The 14809-nt window shown below is 40.0% G+C and overlaps 1 protein-coding gene and 1 long non-coding RNA gene across 2 annotated transcripts; both read left to right on the forward strand.

Moving 5' to 3' along the window:
• Position 1: 1 nt before the first annotated feature.
• Positions 2-1817, forward strand: LOC143174570 (uncharacterized). Its single transcript, XR_012998726.1, has 3 exons — positions 2-192; positions 283-780; positions 909-1817. It is a non-coding gene; the product is annotated as an uncharacterized LOC143174570 (long non-coding RNA).
• Positions 1818-4084: 2267 nt separating this feature from the next.
• Positions 4085-14788, forward strand: Rip11 (Rab11 interacting protein). Its single transcript, XM_031977638.2, has 7 exons — positions 4085-4397; positions 10511-10549; positions 11762-12008; positions 12411-12792; positions 12901-13181; positions 13349-13790; positions 13874-14788. The coding sequence occupies exons 1-7, from the start codon at positions 4367-4369 to the stop codon at positions 14048-14050; spliced, it is 1599 nt and encodes a 532-aa protein (XP_031833498.1). The 5' UTR covers positions 4085-4366; the 3' UTR covers positions 14051-14788.
• The last annotated feature ends 21 nt before the right edge of the window (positions 14789-14809 follow it).

The raw sequence follows: 14809 nt of genomic DNA on the forward strand, positions 1-14809 counted from the left end.
CATGGGGGATTCGAAACTTAAAGGTCGGTCCACGCGTACGCGAAGCTAAACGTCACGTGCACCAATGGCGGCGAACGTACGACCGCTGCCAGCTGAAATCTCCCAGGATATCACTGGTCTGAAGGTACATACCCGATCTCCAGAGTCAGGGCCGTTCATGGTGTTCTCAAACCCTAGGCAATTTTCAATGTTGTACGAAAATTTATTTCTCTTGTTGATCTTGCTTTCATGAATTTTTGAGTGCCATACGTTTGATTTCTTGTTTTACTTTTATAATTCTAGCTTGAGAGAATGGTATATATTGGTTTTTGCGAACTCTGGAAGAAATTATTCAACTGGAATTTCGTTAAGTTTGTTTTATAAAACAGCCCAATTGGGAATGATACGTCCTTAGATGCGACGTTCAACGAAGCCATGCGGTACGCTGTCACTGACTGTCTTAAACAACAGACTGACACCGAAGAAAGGAGATTGAAACGGTGTAGAGTGGAGACAGAGAAGACTGAGGAGAATGGGACATATAGGTCACGATAATTTAGTGAGGATGAAATGATGCTCTTGTTGCTGTCATTTTGGAAGCTTTGTAACTTCCTGAGGTATACCTCCGTTGTCACGAAGACCAAGATGATAGGCTTGACATATGTATTCTCATTACCACCTATTGTCATGAGAATCTGTACACTTTGTCTTTGATTGTTACTGTTCTTGTATTTAGAATGATGAATGGAAGGAAAACAAAACTAGTAGCGATGGGCCCCACCCATTACATACAGCATAAGTGTAAGTGACTGATACGACATTCGTGACACGAATGGAAAGTAAAGAGGAAAAATATTTGAATTATACATTTATCCACTGATTATCGAACGTGTTTAACAGATTTTATTTTGAAATTTGAAATGTTTCAGTGTGTGAGCGTTCTGTTACTCGAAGGAATAAAAAAGTAAGTTTTTCGAAAACGTACAGCAACTGCAGACTTACTGTAGCCCTCTATGGGCAAGATTGCTAAGTATAGACATTAGGGGATCATTCGAGCACCACCTACCGGTGATTCAACAGAATTTAGTTAACCATTTGATCGAGATCTGTAGAGACAGGACCAAAAGAGAATTATACATTTTAAAATGTATTATCTATTCTTACGATGACACGTAAAAACACACCTCTATTGTTATTTAAACGTCACTACACGTCATGCGTTTGGCTTAGGGGAAGGAACAAAAGTTGCCCACCTGTTGCTCGCCGCCTGTTGGTGATTCAGATACCCGTTGACGCAGGCGAAATGATTCAAGCATTGCAATCGTGTCTTTCGCGGTAAAAGTTGTTGATAATGAATAATAATTGTAAAATAATCTAGATATTAGAAAACAAATATAGGTCTTTTTTACGTAATAAAATAAGAAAAAACAAAGTTATCCGGAGATGTAATGAAAGATGCTATGAATAGGTTAAATTCGTATACACACTGTTCGCACAGATTAGTAGGTTAACATTAGTTTTTAATTGAATGACGATAATTAACAATAAATATTTCAATAATATTTCACATTGTTCAGGCTTCTGTAAATTAACAAGATTTTTTTATTTTTGTTCGATTCCGGCGCCATTTTTAAGAAGAGGGTATAAATACCACGGTTATGCAAACATTTGCGGGTTAAACAAACAATAATAAATCACAAATGACGTAGATCCTGCACGTCCTCGCATAATACACATACGGATATTGAAAATATACAGATAGTACTTATATAGGAGGAAATGTGTATGTACATCGATCTTTAGTATACGCTGAAAACGACTCTGCAATAAATTTTCAAAGCAAGATAAGGTATATCAATACTAGAGATAAATTCCCAATTCCCAAGATGGAAATTCCTGACACAACGTAATGTTTTAATTGTACTGTAAACTTTCGCTAACGTTTTTCGTTATATCATGCCGAAGTGCGATTTATCGTTTAAATGAATTCCTTCGGTTACAACTGTACAAAGATTTGATATGCTTTAACGTGAATACGTGATGTAATCAAACCACAATAGCCGTGCCGATCCAATAATCAAGCAAGCCTATCGCGATAAGGAAAACTAAAGTCGCGCGATAATGTAACAATGGACAAATTCGCGATAAACTATATATGACGCAAAATCATTGATGATGAGTAAGTTAATCAGATATATTTGTGGAATGCCGTGTGGTCTTCCCCTTGCGAAATTAATTTCTAGTAAATGATAAAAATTTCAAGTACAATCGTACAGCAACTGCATATCCCATCGACAAACTGCTAGAAGCATTTTCTTTTGGTACAGTCTGCTGGAATCTGACCGTACGATTTTACTTATCGGCTGTGCATTAACATTTAGTCATTGTGCAACCGCAGTATTAGCAACGCCAGAATTATGATTAATCACGTATCGTGTTATGCAGTGACTAATTGAGCTGTGTTTAACCATTCGATGGTACCGGGATTAATGTCGAAAATTAATATCAGGTATTTTTACTAAAACGTCTACGGATACGTGTAACCATCAGTAGGTACGTATGTACTAAGCACAATATTTTATAACCTAAATAGAAACACTCGATAAGAGAACCGGTTTCAGAAGATAAGAATGCAATGTTTGGAAGTTATTTTTAAGTGCTACGCAACACAAAATACTTGAGACGATCTCAAAGGACCCTGAGACTGTTAGACTGAGGTTGTGATCCTGAAACGATATAGGTATTGTATTAAGTAAATCCTGTAATGTAGTTACTGAAGTCACTAAATATCATAATATAGTCACTGGGGTTACATTTAATCTTATTTGAAATACCTGATGTTGTGAATTTATGATAATCACTAAAAGATACAGTGAAGTGTTTGTTATTGTGCATCGAACTAAGCATTTCTAACTGCTTAAAATCAGAAAGACTCAACTTATCTTATCCCCTCTCATCGTTTATTTCTTCGTCGCGTGATTAGAGCCAAGGAACAACATCGTTTGTGTTCCTTTCAACATCCATCAGTGTCTCCGACACGCGAGTTATCAAAGAGACATCAATTTCGAACAATTTCTACGTATTGCTTTGCGTTCCAGGACTTTGTCTTTGAATTATTACCGATAATTATTGTCAAAGCAAACGAAAAGGGTAAGCAGTATTAGGTGATGTTTGCATAGGCATTATCTGCAGAATGCTGCACGTTGTGTATACATGTTTCAGCATCGAATTCTTGATCGTGTATACGCGTATCTTACCGATGACGAATCGCGACGATCACACGACGTAGCGACGCATCGGTTCCCCGTTTGTATTGTCCATAAACTTCATGCTTTGACTAAATATTCACGTTGCGTATCTTCTCCGGCTGCATGCATGGGCGGAATAATGTTCATTTCACGTAAACGAACGGAGGCCGGGTGTAATTGTCATCGAAGGCTTCATGACTCCACCGACGGAAATACTGTTTTATAGAAACTGCGTGTCTCAATTCTATAAACCTGTTATCCGGCTATAATATTCAATTATACATCACAGTTCCGGATCAACCGCGTTTGCCTTGCGAACATATCCTCTTAGATGCTGTCCGATATTGAGAATTTCTCTGTTAAAGAACAAAAGGGATCATTATAATCCGCTCAAAATTAATCTCATTCGTGTTGGGATTGTCTACAATTATCTGCAATGATTGCAAAACATACTTTTTATCCGTTGCTTGAAGAAGCTTGAAGAATCCTCATGGAATAAAACGATAGTTTGCAGTGAAAAATAAGAATGACATAATTCTAGATACATAGAGTTGACAGGTAAATTAATGTTAACGCTGCTAGGAGGAGTTTGTGAATGAAACAAGTATTGTTTTGGTTAAGACACATTGTCTAAATCAAGGATGAACGCAAGGAAATCCTAAACTCGTTTCAAATATAAAACCATCGAAGTCATCGGATCAACGATTTTTCCACGTTAATAACAAGCTTCCCTTTGAAGTAAAAAAAACAAATTTGATTAAGAAATTATTAATGCATAGTACGAGTGCGATGTTTGCTACGGGGCCGTCGGAACGCGTCGTACGTTCTTGGAGCGTGAGTGTGGTGGATGCGCGAGCCTCGATGCGCAGTGGTTACCGTAATGGTGCGCGGTGCGCGAGGCGGACGTAGCGGTTGTTCGAACGGCAGCGAAGTATAGTTCTCGTTGATACATTGCGGCGAGCATTTTGTCGTCGGTGTGGCTCATTTCCGTGACGCGTGAGCCTCTGTGAAAACCGTGACGCGTAATGCCAGTATCATCCAGTATCGCGGCACCCGTTGTCACGTAGCTCGGCACGTCGTTTTGGAGGCAACAACAGATGAATATTCGTAACCGCATACGCGTGACTTGATCGACCAAAATGTGGAGTCCGACGCACGTTCAAGTGACAGGTAAGCGTCAGGAGACAGTTCGCGCAGCGAACACGTCGAACGGAGATGCGGGCTCGCGCGGCAGGTGGTTCGAACCGAACCAGATGTACCGTAAACCGATTACCGATTCGCAGTGGAAGCTAGGTTACGTGTACCCTCTCGAATGTAGGTGATCGAAGCCCTGCAATCTCGTTATGCCAACCGAAGAAAATACTTAAACGTATAGGAACGTCGTTATCGATAAGGCCGTTGCGTTTCCCCATTTAAACACCGACTGGCTCATCACGTTTGTTTTTATGTCATCGGTGGGATCTGCTGTGTACCGAGCGACCTCAATTATCGCGACACAATCAAGCGGTCGATTCGGATCGAAATAACAACGGCGATGATCTACTTTCGGCGGAACGAATCTAACGACGCTTTTGGACTCTTTCGAACGATGCCGCAAGCGGTATCTTCTGCGCGGAAATGCAGCCAAAATTGTTTTTCGCAGCGGGAAAGCGGTTCGTCGGTCGCAGGGCCGTAGACAGCGGACTCGCGGACTACGTTACCCGTGTACACTGATGAGCCTTTGAATGCTTTAACAAATTGCACGCCGGTTAAATATCAGCCGATGAAAGCCTGAGGCCGGCCCCACTTTTTTTTTGTTTCGCAATTATTGATGTCTTAGAAGCATTGAATATTCATTCTTGAAAATAAAGTTTCCCTTGAATACTATAATGAATGTCTGAAGAAACTGAAAATAATTTATTATTACAATTTTTAGAGGGATTACATATTAATCGTATTAAATACTTGGTAGTTCTAGTGTTAAAGGAAATGTTAAAAACATTATACATTTCCGTAGAATAAAAATAGTAAAAAATATGCGTGTGTTTTATTTCTTGAAGCAAAACAAATGCAGAAAGAAATAAGTACATACACATCTATGCGTAAGACACCCATACATAGAGAAAACAAATCCCGTAATATCACGAAGCCGGCGGTCGAGCGATAGACTGAAAATCCCGTATCATTACGAGGCTAGCGTGCAATGTGTTAAAGTTACGTTTGGATGTTAAATTGATGAGAATGTTGATATGAAAATGGCATATTAAGTACATTTCTTCCAAACTTCATATTGTGTTTTATTGCACCGCAATTCCCTAGACTCTACTTAAGAAAGAATTGACCGTGGTCAGTTTTTGAATTGTGGCTGTTAGGTAGCAGAAAATGATTGTAATTGACATTTGATTGCGTTCTTGAAAGTCGGTAAATTGTTTTCACCGTAATGAGGCAAGCAACTTCTGCTGTGCCGAAGATCGAAAAAAACTTCGATAATCGAAGGATTCTTGAATCGCGTCGAACGCGGCCTTCCGTAACGCGATAGAGGGATTGGGAAGAGGCGGTGAAAACTCGAATACCTTCGAAGCACGACCATAGTCGCGAATCGAGAGGCGAGAAGATTGCGATCTAGCATTTGCGTGCACGCGTTTCAATCGCGTGAATGCAGGAACGTGATGAGAACTCGCGAGCTCGCGTTTACTTGCAGGTAACGACGCAGCGAGATACTAAGCTCAACGAAACTATAAAAAAAGTCTAATCCTGATAGGCGACAAAACGGTATCGCTACATGACATCTGAGCGGTGTTCGAATCGGATCTCTGTTAAATTTTTTTCAAACCGATATCAAAAACTTTTGACACCAGTGGGAGACGGTCCTGTGCTCGAGCACCGTGTCTATAGTTACCTTCAAGTATATTTCCAAAGATGCGAATATTCTTGTCTCCATATGAATACGTTTCGCGACGTTTGCGAGGCGTTCCCGTGTAGAGGTTATGGTAACTTAACCTCTACATTATCGAGTTATACTTTATTCAATCTAAATAAACGAAGAATAAATAAAATAAACAAATATGAAATTAATAACGAACTTGACCTCTTCATTATCGAGTTATGCTTTATTCAATTCAAATAAACGAAGAATAAACAAAATAAATAAATATGAAAATAATGAATATATCGAAAGATAGTGTTCAAATCCATGATCGTCGAACTTTAATTTCCAATTATGAGAATTACTGTTTTCCTGAGGTACTAACAAATAAGATTTTTTAGAAAATGTTTAGCATATAGAAAATTGAAATTATATTTTCTTAGCGAGATTATCACTGAATTCCTGTGGTCTTTGACATAGTATCTAATGCATCCGCGGACTGACGAATGTCGTAACGTGGTCAATGTTTGTTTCCTGGTGTTCTGAGACGCGCCAACAGGGACAGCGTATTTAAAACGCGCGCGATCATCCACGCCCCAGATACTCGATGACTCAACTGATGAAAATTGGTCTGGCTGTCTCGCTCGACAGAATTCGACCGACGAACACAGACGGATGCCACAACATGAAGGATTAGCGGCGGGTCTGAAGTTGTTCGCGATGTCGAAGCCCTGACACGTTTTTTACTTTATTGTTATTTAGCTTTCCTCTAATTACACGGCTGCCGTTAATTAGCATCTAATACGCGTTTACATGTCGGTTGACAAGTTTCCGGCGCTTTCGTTTCCATGCAAAATAGGTAAAGCGTGAAAGCATGTGTTGAAGCAGCTGATGGATGTGTCCCCCTTTTCGTTCCCGTGCCAGAGTACCTTGTACAGGATCGTAACTGTATCCTGCGGAACCCACCGCGTCCGTGGCCATTCTGTCCCTCAAACCTATTTTCCATATCTCTTAACGATTTACAAAGTCGAGGTTTTATCCTAACACTAGAACTACCGAGCATTTAATACGATTAATATGTAATCCCTGTAAAAATTGTAACAATAACTTATTTTCAGTTTCTTCAGGCATTCATTATAATATTCGTGTGAAACTATTTAATTTCAAGATCATTTCGAATATTCAATGCTTTTAAGATATCAATAATTGCGAAACAAACAAATCGAAATCAGTCATTCCGACTGGTACGGTAGTTCTAGTGTTAAAGACTAACGATGTTCATGGAGATACAAGTATTTAGGCAATAAATGATTTCAGAACCGAGCACAGGTGTTTATTGAACTTTTCATCAAAGTATAAATAACCTAAAAATAACTTATACATGATTAAACTTTTTTTCTTTATTCAGATGATCATGGATGTCATAATGAATACAACAATAAGATCAATATTGCGATAGAATGTGGCTAGAAAATTCATAGGTAATTAAACAAATAAGAGTAATTTCCAGAAAATGTAGACGGAGATACACGAACGATGAGCTCGGTGGTTTCCTTGAATTAATCAGTGTTACAAATAAGAAAAAATCCGGAGGCACGATGCCCGTAATGGCGTACTGAATTAATCAACACGGTAGCTGCAATGCCGAACCGTTAAGAATGTACCTTCCAGGGGAAACGGTATTCGGATGCAGCGAGGCAAACGCTTCGCAGCTCGTCCGATCGAGTCGTGGAAGAATGCTGCGAGAGAGTCGATTTTCCCAGCCAGTGAACTAGTCTCGTTGTCCGTCGTGAAATCGGCGGAAAAAAATTGATACGCTAGCAACGAGCTGAGAACGAGCCAGACGATACAATTCCACGATCTTTGTTTTGCCGACGTTGCGCTTTGAAACCGCGAGCGGGAAAAGTAAACTTCCTCTTTCTTTCAGCTAAAGTTATCACGCTGAATAAGGGAAGAACGAAACGAGCAACGAGAAAATAATGTTATTCAATGTTTAATCCGAAAAATCGCAGAATAATCCAAGAACAGAGTTCAGAGAAACATAAAATGGTTCTTTTAAGTCAATATATTATTAATCTACCCCAACGAAAACGAGTTTGGAAGCTAACAATCACAATACTCTAATAAACTTACGATTTCTGCAATTTCGGAGAATAAACAACGGAGACGCCATCTTCACTACTGGATTCATTGAATGAAGAAATAAAACGCAACCGCATTAAATCTGAATGGAGCCTCTGTTATTTACTAGCCTCCGAGGACTTTTATTCGCACTAAGAATCGCGGATTAATGATAATACAAGCGCATTATAATAACTAGACCGCGAATTCTGCGCACGTACAGCCTATTTAGTCGCGGAAAATCTAATAAATCGATGAGCTCGGTGATAGATTCGAATTGACGGTAAGACCCGCGGTTTAACGCGGTAGGAGCGATGATAAAAAGTAAAAAAGAGAAAACGGATCTGCACGGCGAACGTAACTGAACGTAACGGAATTCAGATAAAGATGACCGAATGAGTTAAGAGGCGTCAGGTGCTCCAGGGATATCGAGCAGAAAAGTTCTCTCGTGGCTAAGGGAAATATGCTCGGATGTTACCAGAGTCGGTTAAAAATAATGATTCGAATCATGCGATCGAAGCTCGTGGTTTCGCGGGCAAAAATGCCGAAGAGCGATAGGCGGCAGCCGATACGTTCAACGCTTTTACTGCGATAGGAAGGCACGTGATTATGCTCGCGAAGCATAACGCGCGGTTCCACGAAACGTTATCCTGAACCATTGTCGGGATGAAAGTCGTTTTCCCAGGGGAAAGAGAAAACATTCGTCGCGTATTTGGAAGGGTCCGCGAGATGATCTTAATCCTTTGCACTCGAGAGGCAACTGAGAGTCGCCACATTTTTAGAAGTATTTAATGTTTTCCTGTTTCGAAACAGAGCTATTTTGTTTGAATATTTCATATGTAAATACATTACACAAGGTTGATTAATGTTTAATGTATTATATATTAGTAATTACTGAAACTGTATTCTTAATATTGTTTAATATTAAATCTGAAACTTGATAATTTTACTATATTAAATCAAGCGAAGACTGAGAGTCGTCTCTCGGAGGGTGAAGCTTCGCACAATGCACCAATATGTGACGTACTGAAATAAAATAGCTTTGTTCCTTGACTGACGTGTGGCATCCCGTTAAGTCTCTTTCGCCTAGTGTATTTCGTCAGAAAATATTGAATGTTTGCAAAGGATTAATGCCAATTTCGTGTTTTGCGTGGAAAAAGTGAAGTTAATTTTGTTTCTTGAATATTTCAGGAATTATTCCAAAAGTACACGTTGCATTTAATCGAATATTACGAAGACTGGTACTGCAACAAGTTGCTGCTAGAGAATGTGTTAATGACTGCTATATTCGTACCGAGACGAACACGTTTAGCCAGAGATTTTCATATTCATACTTTGTACACATTTTATTAACGTGTTCTACCACTTTTTTAGAAAGCGGACTGCATAATAGTATGTAGTTTTTTTTAATTACATTCGGTGTACAAAAGACATAAAGCGTCTACGGCTATTAATGTGTTAATAATCTGTTGAAACTTAACCGGCATCCGCAATCTACGAGCTGCATCTTCAGGCTTCACGCTCCAGCCATGTCGCATTTAATATTTTATCGCGCGTGACTGTCATACCGAGCAGATTTATCTAACTACGCCTATGTGCCTGTTTACTGTACCTTTGAATCCCTGTCGACTCAACAATTAAAACCTCCAGTTTGTCGGTAAGCTTAGAAATGGTTTCAGTCGGATACTGTAAAGGTTTTACGAATTTGATCAGAAAAAGATTCATAAGAGAACAGATTAAATTGACTAAATTGAGATAGAAGAGTACCTGGGGCTCTTGCAACTATTAATACAATCCTGTACAGTGGTTGAGAGTGATGAAATTATCTTTCAGAGGTGTTGCAGCTCCAACTAATAACAATAACGATAGTAACGCTTCCAATATATTACAAAGAAGCGTAAAACTACTGGGAAGTAGTAAAATTCAGTTAGGTGTGTGGAAATACATATAGAATATAGCGGATGAAACATTATACCCTGAATACATTAATCTACCGAAGAATACTGGGCACGTAACGCGTACGTCTAATTTTAGTTTGATGTTAAAACTCTAAGGTCACGTATGTGGTCGCAGCTTATGTTTATATGTTTATCATTATTTTCGTCTTTTCGTTATTTTGTTTTATTGAAATTTCTGCTGACTGACCGGGGGCTAAAATTATCCGTGAATATTACTCGAAAGATTCGCCCTTGGAAAGGTTAAAGTATGTTGGAAGGAATGCGCAAAGAACGAGACGCTATTTAGAGCTATTATCAACCCAGATCCTGATCTTACGTTCTCCTACCGATGACTAAATTGAGCTTTCCTTTGTTTACAGTTCAGAGAGCGAGAAACTTGCTGACGAAAGGAAAACACAGTGAGTATCGTCCTGGCTGGACCGTTACAGTTTCAATCGTTGTTACATCAAACTCGCCGTGCAATTAAGAGGAAAAGCGTATCGAATTAATTCATCTATTTCTTAACGATTTATCGAATAAAAAGTATAATTGAGAATAAAGGTTTACTTCTGGGTCAGTCGATCCGAACGGTACATGGGTCGGAGCATTCTTTTTGCGTCATGAAATGGATCGAATAACAAAACAATGGAATCGAATGCAATACTTATGACATTCGCTTATATCGAATTTCATATTTTGTATACAAATCGAATTTCGCTGTGTACATGAAACACTCGACCGCGTAATCCTTGCGCAATGAATCGAACGCGATGGAAAAGCATATCGGGTACCTTTAACTTGAAAACGCTGTTTCATCTAAAGTTGCAACGTATGGTGTAATATGTAACCAGTTGAGAGGATTTTCTTCTTAAATCTTACATTTGCATTGCATTTAACAATAGAACTACCAAACGTACCGAAATGCGCAATCTCAGAATTTCTGTTTCCACAATTATTGAAATTAAAAAAACGTTTCTGTAAAAGATTGTTAACCTAATTTACTCTTCTGCGTAGGTAGAACAATAAAGGTAACTTCAAACCCCAATAAATCTACTCTCACATTTTTCTAAGAAATTTCTAATGTTCGTCATAATTGTGGTTCTAGTGTTCATGAAATACTGCGACCACAAAGACCGCTACCGAAACGAACGCTGGTAGCAAACGTGTTAACGTATTTGCAACCGCTGACGCGAATTCACGTCTTTTCAAATATGAGAATATTCAAAATATTTTATTCATCTGTTCTTTATTCTTTGCGACCTCTTTAACGGAAAGTTTTTCATTTCAAAGAATCTTCTAGCGGGTCGTTACAAGACCTAATATTTCAAAACAAATTTCCTAATTTTTGTCCCTGTTTCAACGCCAGAAATTTCCGGCAATTAGCTGAAGATTTCCTTTATTTTCACCGGCAATGGTAACAGAGAGAAATTCGCCGGTCACGAATGTGTTAAGCTCCCCTATAAGACGGCGGAACGTTTTCTTGCCAGCTTGATGTAACGACACGCGATAAGTGTGCAGTGGATCATCGTCGTCTGCCGCGGGATTTAATTCCCGTTAAGCAGCCAGTTGATTCTGACCTCGCCGTTGACCGCCTCCTCCACCCACTCACTTGCGTGAACTTAATATTGCAGAGACGAACGATTGTTTCGTGACGATTGCCCTCGGCAAGGAGAAGTATCAAACGTCCGTGAAAGAGAAGGCAGCGAGGGACGTGGAATGGCACGAGGAATGCGAATTAATTATCCCGGAGCAGGGAAACACCGCGGAAATAGTACTGACCGCCCTCCATCGCAATTTTCTGGGCGTGGATGAGTTCCTCGGCACCATCAGCATACCCCTGTCCAGCTTCGACGTTTACGAGAGACCGAGGAACAGATGGTACGGCCGTGGGAACCCCCGGCGACACGATGAAAAACCTCGGGACCTTTTTTTCTCTTCGTTCTCAATGAAAGCGGAGTTACTATCGGAATTATAACGCGCGCGATGCGCCTTCCTAGGCGCCCGTACGCTGTTAGGAAAGTATCGCGAGTGAACGCGCGCCGATATCTACGTATGGTATTTTGGAAAGTTGTAATAATCGTCGGGTTAATTTCCGTCCCGCGGCCGCTCAGCCCGATGAAACTAAAAACATTCGGAGGGAGAAAGCTTGTCTCGTTATTTCGAAAGAAAGAAACGTAGAAACGTGGAACGAGTAGTTGTTTTTTAATACGATGTGTTATTGGTTTAAGGAATATTTTCGTTTTTCGGAATAGTTTGTCATTGTTTCGATGATTGCTTCAGGTATACTCTTGGAAGTAAGCCAGGCAAGGAGAACACGAAAGAGAGGGGCGAGCTAGAAGTGAAGATCGGCTTCATCGTGAAGGCTGGTAGCTTGACCGATTTAAGTCACAAAGAGCGTCACAAGAGCTCCCTCGGTCAGCTGTCTAATGCTGCCCATTCGATCGGCGGAAGTTTGCTGAGCATAGGCAGCTTGGAGAAACGCAAAGGCTTGAAGAAGCTGGTGAAATCCATTGAGAATCGCGTGAAAGGAAAAAGCAAACACAATCTCGACAAGGGGGATGATCTGGACGAGAGGGAGGAGCATAAGTTTAGAACCCCTACGAGGCAACAACCGGGTGAAGCTGATCCTGGAGTCATCAGCGAGGATGAGGATGAATTCACAGTAATATTTAGTTTCAGATTTTTAGACTATATAGATAGAAAATAAAGCGAGTATTCAGTAACAAGTATTTAAGCAAAGTGATTAATGAGGATGACATTGTGTTTTCAGTTCGACGACCTATCTCATAAAAGTTCAGCGTCATCTTTAAATACTCCAGTCGTCGGTGGCAACAGCAACAGCGCGGTTTCTGTTTCATCGAGCGTCTCTTCGGGTAATCATTCTAATGAGGCTCACCATCCACCACCAGCGCCAGCTAACGCGGCACCCAGTAAACCACCCCGATACTCCATGAGCGCCTCCACTACGTCTTTATCGAAGGTTGATAACACCAAAGAAGACGAATGGGGTCTTAAGCTGTATGGAAAACAAATTCACAATAACGTTAAGAGGTATCGAAATGAATTGTTAAACTTTCCGGTATTACAAGCGTGCTAGCAATTGCGGAACACTATACATTATGCAAACATACAAATATAACTTAGCATCTTAGGAGAGTAGAATCAAATGGCTCGAATCTAATGACGCCGCAGCTGACAAAGCGTGAATGTTCTTTCAGATGGGATAACAAGCCAAGTCCAAAGATCGTGATCGACGAGCCAAAAGAAGACCATCGTGAGTCATCACCGATTGGTTCGCCGGCGACGACTGTGAGATTTCAAGAAACGCCGGAGCCACCGCTGCCAGCGCCCCGTGAAGTCTTGCAGAACAAAAACAAAGAGGAGAAACCTACTTCGAACAAAGATAAGAGCACCAAAGAGGAGAAACTAAAGGAGAAGAAAGAGGATAGATATAACTGTTGGAGTCCCAAGGACGATAAACAATCCAGGAAAGATAAAAAGAAAGAGAAAGAGAATAAACTGAAAGAATTGAACGAGGATAACAATCTGTCTTCGGAAAGAATCATTATTGGTGGCGAGGATGCTATTCGAAGTACCGTGATAGGGAAGAGCCATTTGCCACACGAGGTTCTCACTCAATTTGATGGAAAATCAAGAGAGGTAATTGTTGCGATTAGTTACTGTTGCGTGATTATTTAGAAATCATTGCTTTGTGTAACGATAATTGCCTGTTTTTGCTGTAGGATCTGATAGAGTTGACACTGCAACTGCAAGCGGAAGTAACGGAAAAGAAGAAACGTTTAACTGACTTGGAAGATTATATAGACGCGCTCCTATTGCGAGTAATCGAATGTTCGCCACGCTTGCTGCAAAATCCCTACCAGTCGCAGAGACGTTTATCATCGCCCGGTCATCAATAGATAACTAAATGTTCTTCCATCATGTTTCCTGATGTCGGGATTCAATTACATTTGTCAGCATAATTAGTGATAATTGCATAGCGTTCGTTTGATCTACCCGATCATTATTCTACACAAGTTTGACTGCTGTTGTGCAACTGTTTATTTTATAGTCCACACGCGCTTTAATTTATTCTCGATTAACAATTAGAATGTAATTCTTAAGTAAAGTTGCACATAGTTCTCGTTGCTTTTTTTAATTGTATAAACTTCTATGGAACATTTAATATTTTGTTATTGTTCGAACGAAGTATTTTTATTGTAAGGTTACATGTGTTTTAAAGGGCAAAGGAAAGGTGCGACATTTGTGCCAACTGCTTTAAAACGTGGGAAAAATGCGAATACTCCCCTAGTCTTCCTGAGAGAAAGTGTTGTTCATCCCAAAACCTGATGTCTCCGTCCAAAGTACCGTCATAAAAAAATTACTATTAACAAGATAGTTTCTTTGTAATTTTAAACGTATGCGTGATGATCGGTTCACGCGTTGTACATCATATTTTCGCAAATACATATTTATATAAGAGCATAAAATATTGTGAAGGTCCAATTACGTATTTAATTACACGTAAACGTCCGCAACGCATACACGCAACACTACACGCGACATGCACGCACACGCGCGCGCGCGCGCGCGCACGCACACACACACTACACACGCGCGTATGTATGCAAATAAAGTAATGCTATTAATTCCGCAAATGTTACTAGCGTTAAAGATTT

Source organism: Nomia melanderi, chromosome 6 (genome assembly GCF_051020985.1).
Source record: "Nomia melanderi isolate GNS246 chromosome 6, iyNomMela1, whole genome shotgun sequence".
Taxonomy (NCBI): Eukaryota; Metazoa; Arthropoda; class Insecta; order Hymenoptera; family Halictidae; genus Nomia; species Nomia melanderi.

Bases quoted from the DNA above. Each gene is read 5' to 3' on its own strand.
- Rip11 (XM_031977638.2), top strand. From the start codon at position 4,367: ATGTGGAGTCCGACGCACGTTCAAGTGACAG. The intron at 10,550-11,761 runs GTGAGTATCGTC...TTAATATTGCAG, and splicing joins GCTGACGAAAGGAAAACACA to AGACGAACGATTGTTTCGTG. The intron at 13,182-13,348 runs GTATCGAAATGA...ATGTTCTTTCAG, and splicing joins ATTCACAATAACGTTAAGAG to ATGGGATAACAAGCCAAGTC.